This window comes from Solanum dulcamara, chromosome 4, assembly GCF_947179165.1.
Source record: "Solanum dulcamara chromosome 4, daSolDulc1.2, whole genome shotgun sequence".
NCBI lineage: Eukaryota > Viridiplantae > Streptophyta > Magnoliopsida > Solanales > Solanaceae > Solanum > Solanum dulcamara.
Window position 1 is genome coordinate 50,824,034 of NC_077240.1, and position 18,081 is coordinate 50,842,114.

General features: G+C 35.7%; 2 protein-coding genes across 2 annotated transcripts; both read right to left on the reverse strand.

Moving 5' to 3' along the window:
- Positions 1 to 12,904: 12,904 nt before the first annotated feature.
- On the reverse strand, positions 12,905 to 13,309 carry LOC129884249 (uncharacterized). The gene has a single exon (XM_055958578.1). It carries the CDS (start codon positions 13,307 to 13,309, stop codon positions 12,905 to 12,907), a length of 405 nt encoding a protein of 134 aa, XP_055814553.1.
- Positions 13,310 to 13,315: 6 nt separating this feature from the next.
- On the reverse strand, positions 13,316 to 16,754 carry LOC129884250 (uncharacterized). The gene is made up of 3 exons (XM_055958579.1): positions 15,982 to 16,754; positions 13,584 to 15,785; positions 13,316 to 13,460 (listed from the first exon to the last, which is right to left on the reverse strand). Exons 1-3 carry the CDS (start codon positions 16,752 to 16,754, stop codon positions 13,316 to 13,318), a joined length of 3,120 nt encoding a protein of 1,039 aa, XP_055814554.1.
- Between the last annotated feature and the right edge of the window lie 1,327 nt (positions 16,755 to 18,081).

Below are 18,081 nucleotides of genomic sequence, written 5' to 3' on the forward strand. Positions count from 1 at the left end.
ATTTTAAATGAAAAGGGCAAGTAGGTGATGCAACTACTTACAAACTTGTGGCAGGAATTATGGAGGTGATGCACCTACTTTCTTAAAGTAATGGACAAGATTATTTTGGGATGCGAGATAGAGATTTTTATTTTTGATTTTAATTAACACACGAATTGGTTATAAAATTTATTTGGTCTAGAAATATTAGTGGAAATTAGGGATTAATTAATCATGGTTACACCCCTAAGCGTGCCCCACCAATACACGTGGTAGAAGTTGATTGGTATGAGGATGATAGTGGGTCACATGTAAAGTATGGACACATTTCATAAGGGTGGACACGTGTACAACCCCTAAGGCAGCATATATAAGCCTAGTAATGATTAATTAGCTAGGCATTTATCTCATTCTTCTTCAACCTAACCTAGAGAGAAAGAAACAGAGTCCAAACCATGGAAACTTACATCCATGTCTAAAGAAAATCAAGGTCCTAAATTTTGATCCATAAATTAATTTTCTATGGTATTTTTAACCAATCGGAGGTGATTAACAGTGTGAATTAATCATTGGAGTAGAAGAAGTTCTAACGTGTAATCCACGAGTTTCAACCAACTTAAGGAGCCAATTTGTTAAGGTAAGAGTTAATCATTCTCTATATGTTTTTGGATGAATTTGGATGTGTGGTGAATGTGTAAATGTGAATTGGATATATGAAATTATGTATGTTGGTATTAGAGTATTGTTGAAGCCGTAGGGGTTGTTTTAATTGAAGTTGGCGAGCTGATTTTCTTTAGTATTTTAGGTATTGTTGTCATAGTTTTTTGATGAGGATGAAGGAATTAAATAGCTAAAGTTGAAGTTGTAATAGTTTGAGGGCTGTTGTAGAACTTGGTGTAATGTTAACAAAGTTTTCTTGCATTTGAATGAGTGATGTTGCTATAGTGTGGCTGCTGTAATATGCCATTAAATTAGATGAAAAGCTTGTACGAAATAACGTATAAGAATCGTAGGTGGGTTGCTTGGCGTGTTCGTAGGTGTTCACAAGGTTTTTAACCATTTTTATGTTGCTAGTTAGGGCTATTTTGATTTGTCGTTGTTGTTCCTATTGATCTTGGAAGATTAAGTATGACTACAGTTATTGTATTGGTTGGACTGTTAAAAGATCGTTCGATGAAATGTTAATACTATGGATCATTAAAGATAACTTCAATATGTGGTAGTCGTATATGGATTGTTATTGAATGTTGTAAATGTCGGGCTATTTAAAATATTAGGTGGGTTTTTTTGGAGTATTCTTGAATCTTGTCTTGGCTAGACTTAACATGACATTTTAATGTGTGATTATTGATGTTACTTAATGGTTGTATGGCTGGCTGTGATGTGAGAGGAGTGAGCTATATAGGGGAGGCACTGTCTAATTATATAGAAATAACCTACTAATGATAAAGTATGTTTAATGCCTTTCCATAGCTTAACCATAGTACTTAACATTTTAATATAGGTTGAGACACTACAGGCAACGCATACGTATTGTGGTGAATAGGCTCTAAAGGTATGTAAAGCTATCCCTTCTTTCTTTTGGCATGTCTTAGATATAAGTGATATATGATATAATCTTTGGGGTAATTCCATTAATCGATTCCACGTATGATGCATGATTCTTATTCACTTCTTGATGTTAGAACTCCTAAAGTAGTTGAGCAACTGCCATTGATTCTTCTATACGTTGGATAGTAGTTGGTAAATGAAAGTCCCTAATCTTAAGGACCCTATAATGATTAATATCCTTAACTTTCATAAGTTGTCTTGCATTTTCTTGATACGTGTCTATCATCCCTGAGGCTATAATTAATATAGTTCATAATGACATTCAAAGAGTAATGAACATGACTACTGCCTTGATACTTAAGTATTAATTAGCCTACTTATCCAAATAATGATCTAAATGCATATGGTTACTCACTACTCTACTCGTGCATACTGTCATTATATTTTTCACCGAGTTCCTTACTAGAGGGCCGGGTATATTATCACGCACATTTTACTACATTATCCATCGTGTCGCTCACTAGGGGGCCAGGTATGCTATATGGTGATATAATAGTGCAATGATATGGTTATGGCACCGAGTCCTACGATAGGGCGAGTACATTATATGTGCGCATGACTTTGTTCACCGATTCCCTTACTAGATGGCCAAGTACGGTATATGTATATGATCATATGATAATATAATGATGCAATTATGGAATTGAGTCCCATAATGGGCCGGGTAATGTATGTGATAATGATATGCATGATTTGTTTCGCAAGGCATAGGTACAACGAGTTCTTGATTATCATACTTGTCTCCTTGATTCTCTACTTCAGTTATGATCTTTCTTACTGTATTTTATATTTTATATATACTCAGTACATTTCTTGTACTAACCCACTTCCTTCAGGGGGGAGGGTTTATTTTATACCCGCAGGTACATATACTTATTTTGGGGATCCGCCAGCTTAGGATTTCCATTTAGCTATTTTGGAGTGTTCCATTGTCTCGGAGCCTAGACTTTTGGTATAGATCCTAATGTATATATTTAGTTATCTAGGGGTACGGCGGGGCCCTGTCCCATCATATGATACTTTAATACTCCTAGAGGTCTGTAGACATATGTGTGAGTTGTATGTATATGTGTTCGGTTGTGCCTATATGACTTGTATGTTGGGACGTTCCCATTCGTAGTGGAAGCCTTGTCGGCTTGCATACATATATATTTTGGGATGTTGTATGTAGTGACAGCCTTGTTGGCTCATGTATTATAATGTTTTAATTTGATTTTGATTCTCCAGCAGACAGGTTACCCTGATAAATGTATGTAACTCTTGAGATGACGTCCTATTTTCACAAAGCCTTCATATTTTGTTTAGTTTCAGTTTGATGATGTCTAAGTGATATGTATACTAGTGCCCGGCTCGGGCACTAGTCACAGGCTACGGAGTTGGGTCATGACAAAAATGGTATTAGAGCAGTTCATCCTCAGAGTGTCTACAGGCTGTGTCTAGTAGAGTCTTGTTTATTGGTGTGTTGTGCACCACATATATAAACAGGACATTTAGGGTGTTACCTTTCCTTCCATTTTGGATCGTACGATAGAACCTGAACCTAGGAAAGATTGTTTCTAACCTTTTTTCCTATAGGTAGGTGCAAATTTATGAGAGATGAAGAGGCCAGCTTCAGATAATGGGTGTGCTAAGAAGGCCCCTAGAGTAAATTGGGGTCCTTAATCTCTAGGATCGAGTAGGAGGAGCCTCAGTTATTCTATCAAGACTGAACCCTCGGAGGACCCAGTGATAATTTCTCCAGAGTTTTTGATATCTAGAGAGGCGGACACTGAAGCCCTACCAGTTGCTCGTATGGAAGGGCACCACATCAGATCGGCTGCGTCGGTAAGTGTTACAGACTATTCCAGCCACTTGTCCTCGACATAAGTAAACTAGGACTTACCCAGTTATCTGTATTCCCTAGATTCAGATGAAGAAGATGATGAAGGTCAGATAAGTAGATGGCGGACAGACTGTCGCACCCTATTTTCCAACGGGATCGAAATAGTTTACAACATAAAAATGGCTATGCCTCTGATTTTGAAAATGTTTAGAGTCACCACCTAATTTTAAGAAAAATATTAGGAAAACCATTTTTTTTAATGTAAACTCTGTTTTGATTTGCGAAACCTGTGAGATTCTAAGTAAGGGTTTTAGTTACTCGAGGGGAAGGTATTAGGCATCCCTCAGAGCCTATCCGAAGATAGTCCTTAAACTTAGTTTTAGAAAAAATGATTAGGGATATTTATTCATTTGTTTGTTTTAGAAATATTAAGAAAAAGGGTTTTTATTAAATTTGAGAAAAAGGTGAAAATATAAGGTATGTCATATATATACGTCTTATATATGAATGAACTAAATTTAATAATAATATATTTATTGTATAGTAAAATAAATACTAAATAATATATTTAAATATATAAAAATACAAATGTATATTTTAAAATCATTTGAATAAATAACTTACTAAATTTATGGTAAAATAAATGTCTAGTATTAGCAATGGTTACTTTATTTGTAGCCACAATAAAAAAGAAAATAAATAAGATAATAGACAAGTGTAGATATATGAATATGTAATATGTTGTAAATCTAATTTGGGTGAAATCTCTAATAAGATTAAGGATGCCTAAAAATCATTGAATTTTAAAATATTAAACTACCCCAAATATATATATACAAACAAAATATTTAAAAGTCGACAGGAAATAAAATTATCTACATTCTTATTTTTTCTTCGGATCAGCGCCGGCTCATTAATCGGAAGACAAAATATATAAAGTTTTTGTCATTTTTCTGCTCGGGTCAACTTCCATCATTTCCGAAGGGCCTAATTACCCTTACCCCTCTTAAGTTTATTTATTATTATAATCCTAAAGCAATCTAAAAGAAATAATAAAAACTAACGTCTTAAAAGGTGTCTAACGTCCCAACTTAATATCCAAGAGACATTGGATGTACTATTTAGGGTAGGTTTTAGACCGAAGGAAATATAGGCATCCTAATTAGACACATCGTCAAACAAAACAGATAGGACAAGCAGTTAGCACATAAAATCTCAAGTAAGCCTCTAAATTAATTAATTAACATGCTTGAAAACACAGATAAGATGTGAAGGTTATCATGATCATGTGTGTGCGTACAAACTTGAATAATATGACGGGCAAACTTAATTACTAAGATGATTGTGATAAAAGAAGCATGCTTGATAATTTAATTATTAACTAATAATATTTTATAAAACCCTATTAACATGACTTTAGTTAAGAGCATGCTAAAAAATTTATTAAACGCTATGAATATGGTTTTCTAAATGTTGATATACTAAAGATGTATTAAAATATAGACATGATTTCAAATATAGAATAATATGATAAATATTTATTAGAACCCTAGGGGGCATGAATTCTACTCATAATTGTTATGAAAAAATATTTATGAAGGCCTAATATCCATTTAATTGACATGTTAGAATTATAATATCTATAAACATAATTGTTATATGATAAAATATGCGAGAAATATTGTTAGATCTCATGGACTCAATAGGCTCAAAATATTCTTACCGACATGATTTTCTATATGCTTAAAATAATATTAAACCCTATAAACGATATCTAGGGGGTTAAGCATGTTGAAATTTATTTTAAATGTTATTTATAGGCATGGTGTCTAAATGAAATGATATGTTGAAAATTGATTAAAATTGTAAGCATGATTTTAAAATAAAATAACATGACAAATATTTATCAAATCCTATAGACATGATCTCTATATATAAACTATGATAAACATTTGTTACAATTCTAAAAGCATAGTTTAAATATGAGGCGATGAAGTATTTATTAAGAATCTACAGGTGTGATTTTTTTTATTAATAATATTATAATAAAAATACTTATAACAACCTATAGACATAAAATTTACATGACGGATAAACTATTTATTAACTTAAATGCATGATTTATATATATTGACGACATTCTACATGATTTCTATAGGGTTAAAACTCTTATGGCCATGGTTTCTAAATAAAGTATGTATTGAAAACATTTATTAAATTCTATAGATACAGTTTCTATATAAGTCAATATGATGAAAATATTTGTAATCTTATAAGCATAAATTAACTCTTATAAAATACTAAAAATATTCATTAAGTACTAGAGACGTGATTTATGTATATTTCTTACGGTGAAAATATTGATTTTATATGCTTGCAATATTATTCAATTTTATAAACATAGTTCTATATGACATAATATTATAAAAAATATTTATTAGCAAATATATAGGTATTGTATCTATTAAAGTAGCCTATTAAACTTATTAAATCTTAAACATGATTTCTATAAAAATTAATATGCTTAAGTCATGTAGGTGATGTTTCAATTAATATGCTGAAAATGTTAAGCTTAAAACATGACATATTAATTCAATTAATATGCTAGAAATTATCTATCAAAAGCTTGTGTACATAATTCTTTAATAATAGAATGGTTGATAGTTTGAATAAAATACGAGAGTTGGCTAGGTTATTTAATACGTATAAATAAAAATATTAAAATTTGACAGATTGATTAAAATGTAGAGTTTATCAATATTTATTTATGTGATAAAATATATTTCATTTAAAATATAAGCATAAAAAATAAATAATTTCTTTCAGTATATTTGTTTAGCGCACGCAATCACATAAAATTTGTGTCAAAGTAAAAAAAATTGCAAGTAGCACGTAGATTTCCCCTCCCCCTTTAGACAGTCCCCAAATATATATTATTATACAGAGTAGAGTTTACAAGATTATTACAAACTAAAATAAAAAGTAAGTGAATAATACATAAGATGTAAACGAAATACTACATGTTAACATTTCGTTCGCAACTCTTCATGTTTTGAACTTTGAAGTTCAAACCCTGCCAAACCATAAAGAAAACACAAGCAACATACAAATATATAGAGATATATCATGACTATATAATTTTACTACAACAAAGCAAACAAACAAAATAAGAACACATTTCAAAATAGTAAACCAATATATAAGGGAAGGTGGGACTAACCTAGATACTTCATGTATTTATTTTAACAAGATATATTATGTAAGAACCTAAGGTAAAGACTATATAATAAAAATAAGAAAAAGTACTAACCGATTAATATGAGATGTGCCAACGGAAAGCGATAGCAATATCCGAGATCCAAACAAGTCGAAGTAGCAAAGAGGCAAAGGAAAAAGCTTACGAGCAATAAGTATTTTGTTAAAGCTTTCTTGTGTTCTAATGTATTTTTTTTTCTTATGTGTTTCGTCCTTGTTTTTTTTTTTCTCTCTGTTTGTTGTCTTTCTTTGTTTTTGTCTTTTTTGTCTATTTTCTCTGTCTGTGTCTGTGTTCTTTTTTTTCAAATGAAGATGTGAAGTCTTCTTTTATAAAGATCAAAACAATCCTCCTCTAGCAAGAAATTCAACAAATCACTATTTTAGTAAGACTTTTCTCTCAAAATAGTCAATAAGAGGAGCCAAAGTTTCCCCAGAGGCACCAAATTTCGACAACACAATTAAATAAATTTTCAACCACAAAATCTGTCAAGTTCTTTTTTTAAACAACTAAATCCGGATTTTCAGTTAGCAAATCAATTATCATGACATTTGGTCAAATATAATCAAGAATTAATTCAAAATTTTGGTGAAAAAGTCAGAAAGAGCAAAGAAAAAAAAAGTCTCAAATATCATGCCAACATTTATGTATTTATACAACAGTTTTGTAGAAAAATTTACTCTTTCACCATAAATAATGCAGTATAACAGATTAAAACAACTAACATTTCAGACTAATTAAGGAGAATAAACAGACTAAGGACAACCAAACTTAGAAAAAAAAATCAACTAATTATCGCATCAAGTCTTAACAAATTGAATCAAGATGATGACCATTTTAACAAAGCTCAAAACTCGTAGATGTCCATAAAGAAGAAAATAATTATACACATCATTACCAATACTCTTCCAAATCCAACAGTCAATGAATTTTATGTCATAAGTGAGCTACTTACACAAATTTTAGAACAAAAAAAATAAAATAAATAACACTAGAATTTCCTCAATATCAAAACATCTATTTTAACAATTTTAAGAAACATACCAGATATTAAGATTGACAACAATAACTAATCTACATGAATAAGTATCAATCATCGAAGAGTTCAAAAACACATAGGAATTTACGCTCAATTTCGTAACACAAAGATTTTCGCGCAAGGTAAACATACATAAAAGGTTATTGAAAAATTGTAAAAATGAAGAAACAAACCTTGACGGATTTTTGACAGATCTGTCTACAGCGAGCTAAGATCTCAAATTTCGTCGGAGCAAGTTCTAACTACGGTGTTCTTCGTCGTTGTCTCAACCTTCGCCGGAATTCATTGGAGCATCGAGGCTCTTTGTTGTCGTTGTTCGTCGATTGGTTGTTGTTGTCAGTTCACTAAAATTTTTTTTTTTTTGTTGCAGGTGACGAGCTGCTGCAATCGTTGGAGCCACCGCTGTTGCAGGTGTTGCCGCCGTCGACGCCGCTGTCCGTGCTGCTGCTTGCCGTCGTCGGTGTTGTTGAGCAGCTGGTTCGCAGCTGTTGTGTTGCTGCTGCGCCTGATTTGTTGTGCAGGCGACGCTGCAGCTGGAGGGGACTGCTGGTGTTTGCAGCGTTGAAGAGCTACTGTTGATGTGTTGCTGCTGTCTTCTCCGGACAGCAGCTCGCGCGGAGATGAAGAGAGAGACGAGGGAGAGGAGACAAAAAGGGGAGACGCGGTGGTTGCTCCCCTTCGTCGGCGTAGCGGCGCCAAAGAGAGGGAGGGGTTGGATGAGGCGGCCATTGTTGTCTTCTTCTCCTTTGGAGAAGATGACCCAAAAAATGTAGGGTTTTGGGGAGTGAGTAATTAGAAAAATAGGAAGAAAAATATTAGGATTAGTCATGTTCATAGATTAAGTCAATGAATGGACAAGATTAAAATTGAGATTTAAAAATAGACCACATTACATTTGATTAGGCTAGAATTGAAATAAATTAGAAGTGGACTAATTAGAGATGTACTAAATTGGATAAAAAAGACTATGCTTAAAATAAAATAAAGAAAAATTGAATAGATAATCATCTAATTAATAACGTATATATATTATATATATATATATATATATATATAAATACCACATGTATATAATATGTACTAAAAATAGATGTGTAATATATATTAACATAAACAAGTAAGAATATATAATAAACTTAAATAATAATCCTTTTATATACATATACACATAAAACATATTAAAATAGATATGTAATACGTATATATTAACATGAATAAGTAAAATTATAAAATAAACTTAGTAAATAGTATATTTTTTATATAAAGAAAATACTCATGTATATACTATATATATATATATATATATATTGCAACGTATGCACACTAAAATAGATGTATGACATACGTACTAACTAAAATCTACAATAAACTTAAATAAGTAAACTTTATATGCATATGTATATAAGTCGTATTAAATTAGGTATGCGATATGCACAAATAAATATGAATAAGTAAATTGATAAAATATACTTAGTTCGGTAATATTTTATATGAAGAAAATACACACACATATAATATATACTAAACAATGCGGGAGAAAAAAATATATATATTTGAATGTACAAAGCTTGTTATTTTCATAAACAGTAAGAAAAAAAAGATGTTAATAATATTAACAAATAGAAAAAATATATTATGAGCTATGAACGCCAAAATATATAATTTTTATCATTATTATTATTATTATTATTTGTAAAAATAAAATTAATATATATATATATATATATATATATATATATATATATAATTTTAAAAAAATTCTTATCTATTAAGATAGTGATTCGAAAAATAATTATAGGTCGGTCAAAATTGGGTGTCAACAGCTTGCCCCTTCTTTGCTTGGGAATGAGGGATGAATTGACGAGCAAAGAAATTTGACGGAGTAGCCGATTTTGTCCGACCGATGAGATAATCTCGGAGGGTCCTAATGAAATGAGTGGGAGTTGCTAAAAATATTGCGGCCGAGACTTCAGTTTCGAATTGACTACATATCTCTGGTTATAGGAGAATCAGGCCATGTGTAGTTCTGGATGGTAGAATCACAACAAATTTTGATCGAATTCAAAATTTGCCCCAGTGTTGGATTATGGGGACACTTACTTCTTACGAGTGATGAACGTATGAGGATGTTAGCACGAATAAAACGAATATGATCACGCTCGAACTGAGGTTATCAGCATATTCTAGTATGTGGGAAATCAGGTTGGAGGTAATTCTAAGAAACAAACTCGGAATGAGAAATGCTCCATGGTAATTTCTACTAAAGACCTATGGTAGATAAAAGAACATGAATTTTTGAAACAAATTGGCCCAGTATCGAGTCATGGTGATGCTGAGACATGAAAGAGTCATGCATAAAATTCAAATCCAAAACTTGGAAAATCGAGTCTAGTTAAGTCTTGAAAGAGAATCATTGGCGTAGCTAGGGATGCTTGACATTCCACTAGCTTGCTCTAGTTTGTTGCTTAACGGGAGTTTCATGTTGTAGTGTGGTGTCCTTATAATGTAAAACCGTCATCTGGCGGAGTGATTGTAATGTAAACGCCTGCATCCGACGGTGTAGAGCTTGTAAATGTAATGCATATATCCGGTGATGTAAAACTTGTAAATGTAACGCCTGTATCTGGCGGTGTAAAACTTGTAAATGTAACGCCTGTATCCGGCGGTGTAAGACTTGTAGATGTAACGCCTGTATCCGGCGGTGTAAAACTGCAATGTCATGCCTGTATCTAGCGATGTAAAACTGCAAAGTAACGCCTGTATCCGGCGGTGTGAAACTTGTAAATGTAACGCCTATATCCGGCGATGTAAAACTGTAATGTAACGCCTGTATCCGGCGGTGTAGATATTGTAAAGTAACGCCTGTATCCGGCGATGTAAAACTGTACTGTAACGCCTGTATCCGGCGGTGTAGAGATTATAAAGTAACGCCTGTATCCGGCGGTGTAAAACTGGTAATGTAAATTTAACTGTAGATGTACGACGTTGTAGTATACATGATCCTGATCGAAGGAGTTTGACGAGGTTTGCTATATACAACCTCCAGATGGTGGAGTTTGGACTGTTTGGTATATACAGCCTCCGGACGTCGAAGTTTGGACGATATTTGTTATATACAGTCTTCAGACGGCGGAGTTTGAATGATGTTTGCTATATATAGCCTACGATCGACGGAGTTTGAATGATGTTTGCTTTGTACAGCCTCGAGATGGCGGAGTTTTGATGACGTTTTGCTATATACGATCTCCAAACGGCAGAGTTTGCATGGTGTTCGCTATATACAATCTTCGATGGATAGAGTTTGCACGGTGTTAGCTATATACATCCTCCGATATTCGAAGTTCGAAAGGTGATTGCTATATACAGCCTCCGGTCGGGGGAGTTTTGAATGGTGTTAGATGGCTTTCTCCAATCGAGGGAGCTTATTTGACGCAGTTAGACGATATTCTCCGACGGAGGAGTTGTTGACGAGGTTAGAAGACAAGCTCCAATTGATGGAGTTATATTTGACAAAAGTAAACTATCCTATTTATCCTATGGGGGCCCCCTTGTCTTCAGTGTTTTGATCCGGATCTCGATCGTACCTGCAAAGATTTAAAGGGAAATCCTTTAGACAGCACATCGAAGTATAAAGTATTTTTGATAAATAAAGTAAGGGAAGAATATTTTGGCTTATGATTTTGAGAAGTCGAATGGCGTCTGTAGTCATCCTCTAGACTTGAGGTTGTCTTCCTCGATCTTTTGTTTTCCTGCGCTCAAAGAAAATTTTAGTTTGGGAGGGGGTGTTGACTTGTATCGACTCGCTGATTCAGGCCTCGTCATCGGGAACCTCCAATACCTCTATTGTCCGTCCGTAGTATCTTAACCTAGAGACTTAGTAGGTGGAATAGTAGAAAAGCATTTTTTAAAAAAATAATAAATAAATAAGTAAATAAATGAATAAAAATAAATAAATAAAAATAATAGTGTGTTTTTTGACAAAAGAGTATATCATATATATATATATATATATATATATATATATATATATATATATAGAGAGAGAGAGAGAGAGAGAGAGAGTAATCCTTGATCATCTTAAGGTTATGACATGATTTGGAATCCATCGTGCTTCTCCGTATCCAAATGTAATCTTTCTTGTAGTCTTGTTCTCTGACGATGCTTCTCTTGACTTATTCGCAAGATCCTTCACGTTCTAATGATACCTAACTAAAGGAGAGTTTTCTAAGGTATGACCGAACCCTTAAGGTTGCCTACGTATCCCCAAATGGGAATCAGGTCTGCACGTAGTTTGAGGATAAGAAATGAATATTATGCAATACAATGACCGATCCTAACTCAGGCTGCCTACGTATCCAAGTGGAATCGGGTTAGGACGTAGTTCAATTACAATAGAAAAGTGAAACTATAAAGGGACCGAATCCGGCAAGGATTGCCTACGTATCCCACCGAGGGAAGTCAGGTCGAGCGTAGTTCTAAATACATGGAAATGATGTTTTTTTGGATTTTCTAAAAGAGGACCGAACCCGATGTGGGCTGCCCACGTAACCCACCATGGGAAGTCAGGTCGAGACGTAGTTCTGTTTACATGGAATTTAAGAGTAAAAAAAAATGAAAGCCAGTCTTGATGTCTTCAGATGTAGTACTTCTTGATGGAGTCTGAGTTGATTGGCTTCGTGCTCACTGTGCCATCCATTTCTGCTAAGATTACTGCTCCTTCGGATAATACTCTATGAACCATGTAAGGACCTTGCCAGTTTGGTGCAAATTTCCCCTTAGCTTCTCCTTGGTGAGGAAATATCTTCTTCAATACTAATTGTCCTGGTGTGAACTGTCGAGGCTTGACTTTCTTGTTAAATGCTTTGGTCATCCTGTTTTGGTAAAGTTGACCATGACAAACTGCATCCATTCTTTTCTCATCAATGAGCATCAACTATTCAATCCTGTTGCGAATCCATTCTGCATCATCTAAACCGACCTCTTGAATAATCCTTAAAGATGGTATTTCCACTTCAGCAGGTATTACTGCTTCTGAACCATAAACAAACATATAAGGAGTTGCCCCAGTGGAAGTTCTGATTGTGGTACGATAACCGAGCAGAGCATATAGTAACTTCTCATGCCATTGTCTGTGACCATCCACTATTTTCCTCAAAATCTTCTTGATGTTCTCGTTTGCTGCTTCAACTGCTCCATTCATCTATGGCCGATAAGTTGTGGAATTTTGATGAGTAATCTTGAATCGCTCACAAATTTCCTTCATAAGATCGCTATTGAGATTGGCCGCATTATCTGTTATAATTGATTCTGGAATCCCAAATCGACAAATGATATTGTTACGAACAAAATCTGCCATGACTTTCTTAGTTACTGCCTTATATGTCGAAGCTTCGACCCATTTTGTAAAATAATCGATAGCCACAAGGATGAAACGATGTCCATTTGATGTAGGAGGCTCTATGGGTCCAATTACATCCATTCCCCAAGCGGAAAATGGCCATGGGGAACCCATAACATTGAGCTCATTTGGTGGAACTCGTATAAAATCTCCATGGACTTGGCATTGATGAAACTTCTGCACGTATCGAATGCTATCTCTCTCCATGGTCATCTAAAAATATCCAGCTCTTAAGATCTTCTTAGCCAGAGTGAACCCATTCATATGAGGTCCACATGTTCCTGCATGTATTTCTTCTAAAAGTCTCGTCGCTTCCTTGGCGTCAACACATCTCAGCAATCCTAAATCTGGAGTCCTCCTATACAAAATTTCTCCATTAAGAAAGAAATGATTGGCCATCCTTCTCAGAGTCCCATTTTGCTTGCTTGTGGCATTTTCGGGATATTCACGTGCTTCTATCAATCTCTTGATGTCATATTACCATGGTCTTCCATCCAATTCCTCATCAACATGAAAACAATATGCATGTCGATCATATAACTTTACTTTAATAGGGTTGATGTAATTCTTGTCCGGATGCTGAATCATTGAGGATATTGTTGCCAAAGCATCGGCAAATTCATTTTGAGCTTGAGGGACATGTTTGAATTCAATCTTTGTGAATCTCCTACTCAACTCCTTTATGCAATGCAAATAAGGAAGGATCTTCACATTCTTAGCAGCCCATTCTCCTTGCACCTGATGAACCAATAAGTCAGAATCGCCTATGACCAAAAGCTCTTTGACGTTCATGTCTATGGACATTCTAAGCCCAAGAATACAAGCTTCATACTTTGCCATGTTATTGGTACAATCAAACCTAATCTTGGCTGAAATTGGATAATATTGACCTGTTTCTGAAATTAAAACTGGTCCTATTCCAACTCCCTTGGAATTTGACGCTCCATCAAAAAACATCCTCCAGCCATCGCATGGTTCTGATATGTCTTCACCTACAAACAACACTTCTTCATCAGGGAAGTAAGTTTTTAGCGGCTCGTAATCTTGATCCACTGGATTTTCTGCAAGGTGGTCAGCCAAGGCTTGTCCTTTGATGGCCTTCTGTGTCACGTACACAATGTCGAACTCGCTCAACAAAATTTGCCATTTTGCCAATTTACCTGTAGGCATTGGCTTCTGAAATATGTACTTTAGTGGATCCATTCTTGAGATCAAGTACGTGGTGTATGCAGACAAGTAATGCCTAAATTTTTGCGCGATCCAAGTCAAAGCGCAACATGTTCGTTCCAATAAGGTATATCTTGCCTCATACGGTGTGAACTTCTTACTCAAGTAGTAAATGGCTTGCTCTCTTCTACCTGTCTCATCATGTTGTCCCAATAGGCATCCAAATGCATTGTCCATGACAGATAAGTATAATAGCAACGGCCTCCCAGGCTCAGGTGGGACCAATACTGGCGGGTTGGACAAATATTCTTTGATTTTATCAAAAGCCCTTTGACATTCCTCCGTCCATTTTGTGGCAGCATCCTTCTTTAGTAATTTAAAAATGGGTTCACAAATTACTGTGGATTGTGCTATAAACCGACTGATGTAATTAAGCCTTCCCAAGAAACTCATCACGTCCTTCCTGGTCTTCGGGGGAGGTAATTCTTGAATTGCCTTGATCTTAGAAGGATCCAACTCTATGCCTCTCCTGCTAATAATGAACCCTAACAGTTTTCCTGCAGGTACTCCAAATGCACACTTTGCTGGATTTAATTTTAGATTATACTTTCGCAACCTCTCAAAGAATTTTCGCAAATCATATAGGTGGTCCAAACTCCTTTTGGATTTGATAATGATATCGTCCACATATACTTCAATCTCCTTGTGGATCATATCATGAAAGAGGGTGGTCATGGCCCTCATACAGGTTGCACCAGCATTTTTTAGGCCAAATGGCATTACTCTATAGCAATACACCCCCCATGGAGTGATAAATGCTATCTTTTCTGCATCATCTTCATTCATCAGTATCTGGTGATATCCCGCGAAACAATCGACAAATGATTGCAATTCATGTTTTGCACAATTGTCAATGAGTATATGGATATTTGGGAGAGGGAAATCATCCTTAGGACTAGCTCTGTTGAGATCTCGATAGTCCACACATATTCTGATCTTTCCATCCTTTTTTGGCACTGGTACTATATTTGCCAACCAAGTGGGGTAATTTGTGACCCTCACAATGTTCGCCTCAATCTGCTTGGTTACCTCCTCTTTAATCCTTAGACTCAAGTCTGGTTTGAACTTTCTTGTTTTTTGTTTAACAGGTAGGAATGTGGGATCAATTGGTAGTCTGTGTGAGACGATATCGGTGCATAACCTCGGCATATCGTCATAAGACCAAACAAATATGTCGATATGTTGCCTAAGCAATTCTATTAACTCCTTCTTTTTTTCGGCCTCCAAATGTATGCTAATTCGTGTTTCCTTCACAGTTTCCTCATCTCCTAAGTTGACAACCTCTGTTTCATCCATATTAGGATTCTCCTGGCTCTCGAACTGCTCGACCTCCAGTGGTAGGTTTTCAGGCATCATGCTTTCATTATATTCTTCATGATCGGGTTTATTATTTTCACTTTGCTCGATGGATTCGTTACATGTCATAACCATTGAATTAGGATTTTTAATACGAATGCTGAAAAGTATAAAAAGGCAAGTAAAATAAAAAAGTAGGTAAAATAATAAGACTGTTTTAAAGAAATCAAAGACTTTTATTTAAAAGCATTCTAGCTTTTTTTTAGAAAAAGCAACCAAAAACAAAGATCAAGCATGGTACAAGCCGCAGCTTTGATCATTCAAATTTAAAAATACAAAACTACATTCCACACTACCAGGACTCTTGTCGAAATAGGGACGGACTGATGGTCCAATTCTGCAAGCTTTCTCCAGGCTTGGAATCACGGATGCTCAATTTGCGGAGATTTATCTCTTCCTCTTCTCCAATCATGGCCACTAACAAATTTCCTATTTCTTCTATTATGTCATCGTCAGATGCATGATCTAGAATCAGAACTTGCTCTAGTACAAACATTGTCTTGATGGATCCCCTGTTGTGGACTCGTCCCGATGTAGATCCATATCCGAGTCCAGTGGTACCTTTCTGATGCTTCAGCTGGATGGGTTCAACTATGCCATTGGACCTGGGTCCAAGTCCTGTCTTAGGCTGATACCCGTATTTCAACATCTCTGCTGCGACCATCTTTGCTGCTCCTGACAATTTCACACCAACCGACTCTAACTTCTCGTCAACCCTCACAGCTTGCATGATTTCTAAAGTGTGAAAAGTGGCTCCATCTAATTCCTCAGTTACTGGAACAGAATTGACAGAATAGATGGGGTGATTGAGCTCCCCATGAACAGTAACTTCTGAGTGACCCCACTCAAACTTTACACATTGATGAAGAGTTGAAGGAACTGCTTTTGCCATGTGGACCCATGGTCTTCCCAGCAGCAGGTTGTAGTTCGATGACACATCCATCACTTGAAATAAGACAGGGAATTCTGCTGGTACCACTTGCAATGTGAGATGGATTTCTCCAATGACACTTCTCTGTGCTCCATCAAAAGCTCTAACCTTTACACGAATTTCCTCTATATCTCCCATATTTAGACCTAAAACTCTCAGAGTTGTGAAAGGGCAGATATTACATCCAGAACCGCCATCGATCAGAACTCAGGTCACAATCTTATCACGACATTTGACCACGATATGAAGTGCTTTGTTGTGACCAGTCCCTTCTGTTGGTAGCTCATTATCATGGAAAGAAATTTTGTTAGATTCCACCACTCGTCCAATTGTTACAGCTAAGGTTTCACTTGTGGTCTCTTTTGGAATGCAAACCCCATTTAACACCTCCATCAAAGCATTCCAATGTACCTCAGAATTCATTAGTAAAGACATGATGGATATATGAGCCGATGTCTTCTTCAGTTGCTCTTCGACTGAATAGTCTTTTGGCTGCATCTTCCTCCAAAATTCCGTGACTTCAGCATCGGTAACATTCTTTTTGGTATTCGGTTCCTTCCCAAGAACTCCTCGATTCAGATCCTCTGGAGCATAGCACCTTCCCGACCTAGTCATTCCATGAGCCACAGCGGCGTCAATCATCTTGCCCTTGGCTTCTGTTTTATAATCCCATGGGACTCCTTTGGTGTCAAACTTAGCCTTTCTAGCAACTGTAGTGGTTACTACAACTCTCGGGAGATATGTTTGGACAGTAAGAGGTTCCCTTAGCTGAACAGTGATAATAGGTTGCACTGGAGATGCAGTGGCAGCTTCTTCGGCATTCCAGACAGATGCGATGGTTTCTCCCAAGTTGTACTCTTCTTCTAGAGAAATCATGTTAACTTCTCGATTCTCATGATTTGGCAAAGGGTTGTTGTTTTCATTCAGAGGTGTTGGAGTGCATTTTATTATTCCTCTTCTGATCAACGTCTCAACCTGGTTTTTCAAGCCATAACAATCTTCTGTGTCATGCCCTTGGATTCCCGAGTGGTAAGCGCATCGCTTGTTTCCATCAAAATTGTAAGGTATTGGGTCGGGGAGTTTTCCCTCAACTGGCTGTAGTACTCCTGCTATCCTCAACCTTTCAAATAATTGAGCATAAGGTTCGGCAATGGGTGTGTAGGTGTGAGTATTTCTGGCTTTGAGATTTGGACGTGGTCTTGGCACATATGCTGGTCTGTTTTGGTGGTTGGTGCTTGAAGTGGGACATGTGGTCTTGTTGGGCTTTGGTATGTTGGTGCTCGAGATGTATTATAGTGTGGTCGGGTATTATATACCGGGTACGAGGTGTATGGAGTATGTGCAACAATTTGGGGATTGTTGGGGTATTGGTGGGATTGTCCTCCATGTTGGTAATTGACGACTGAAACATCCTCTTTTTTCTTCTTGATGCCACCAATGGAGCCTGATTGTATGGCCTTACTTG

Bases quoted from the DNA above. Each gene is read 5' to 3' on its own strand.
- LOC129884249 (XM_055958578.1), bottom strand. From the start codon at position 13,309: ATGGAGAGAGATAGCATTCGATACGTGCAGAAGTTTCATCAATGCCAA.
- LOC129884250 (XM_055958579.1), bottom strand. From the start codon at position 16,754: ATGGGAGATATAGAGGAAATTCGTGTAAAGGTTAGAGCTTTTGATGGA. The intron at 15,786-15,981 runs GTAGTGTGGAAT...TATACTTTTCAG, and splicing joins CTATTTCGACAAGAGTCCTG to CATTCGTATTAAAAATCCTA. The intron at 13,461-13,583 runs GTAATATGACAT...AATTTTGTATAG, and splicing joins GAATTGGATGGAAGACCATG to GAGGACTCCAGATTTAGGAT.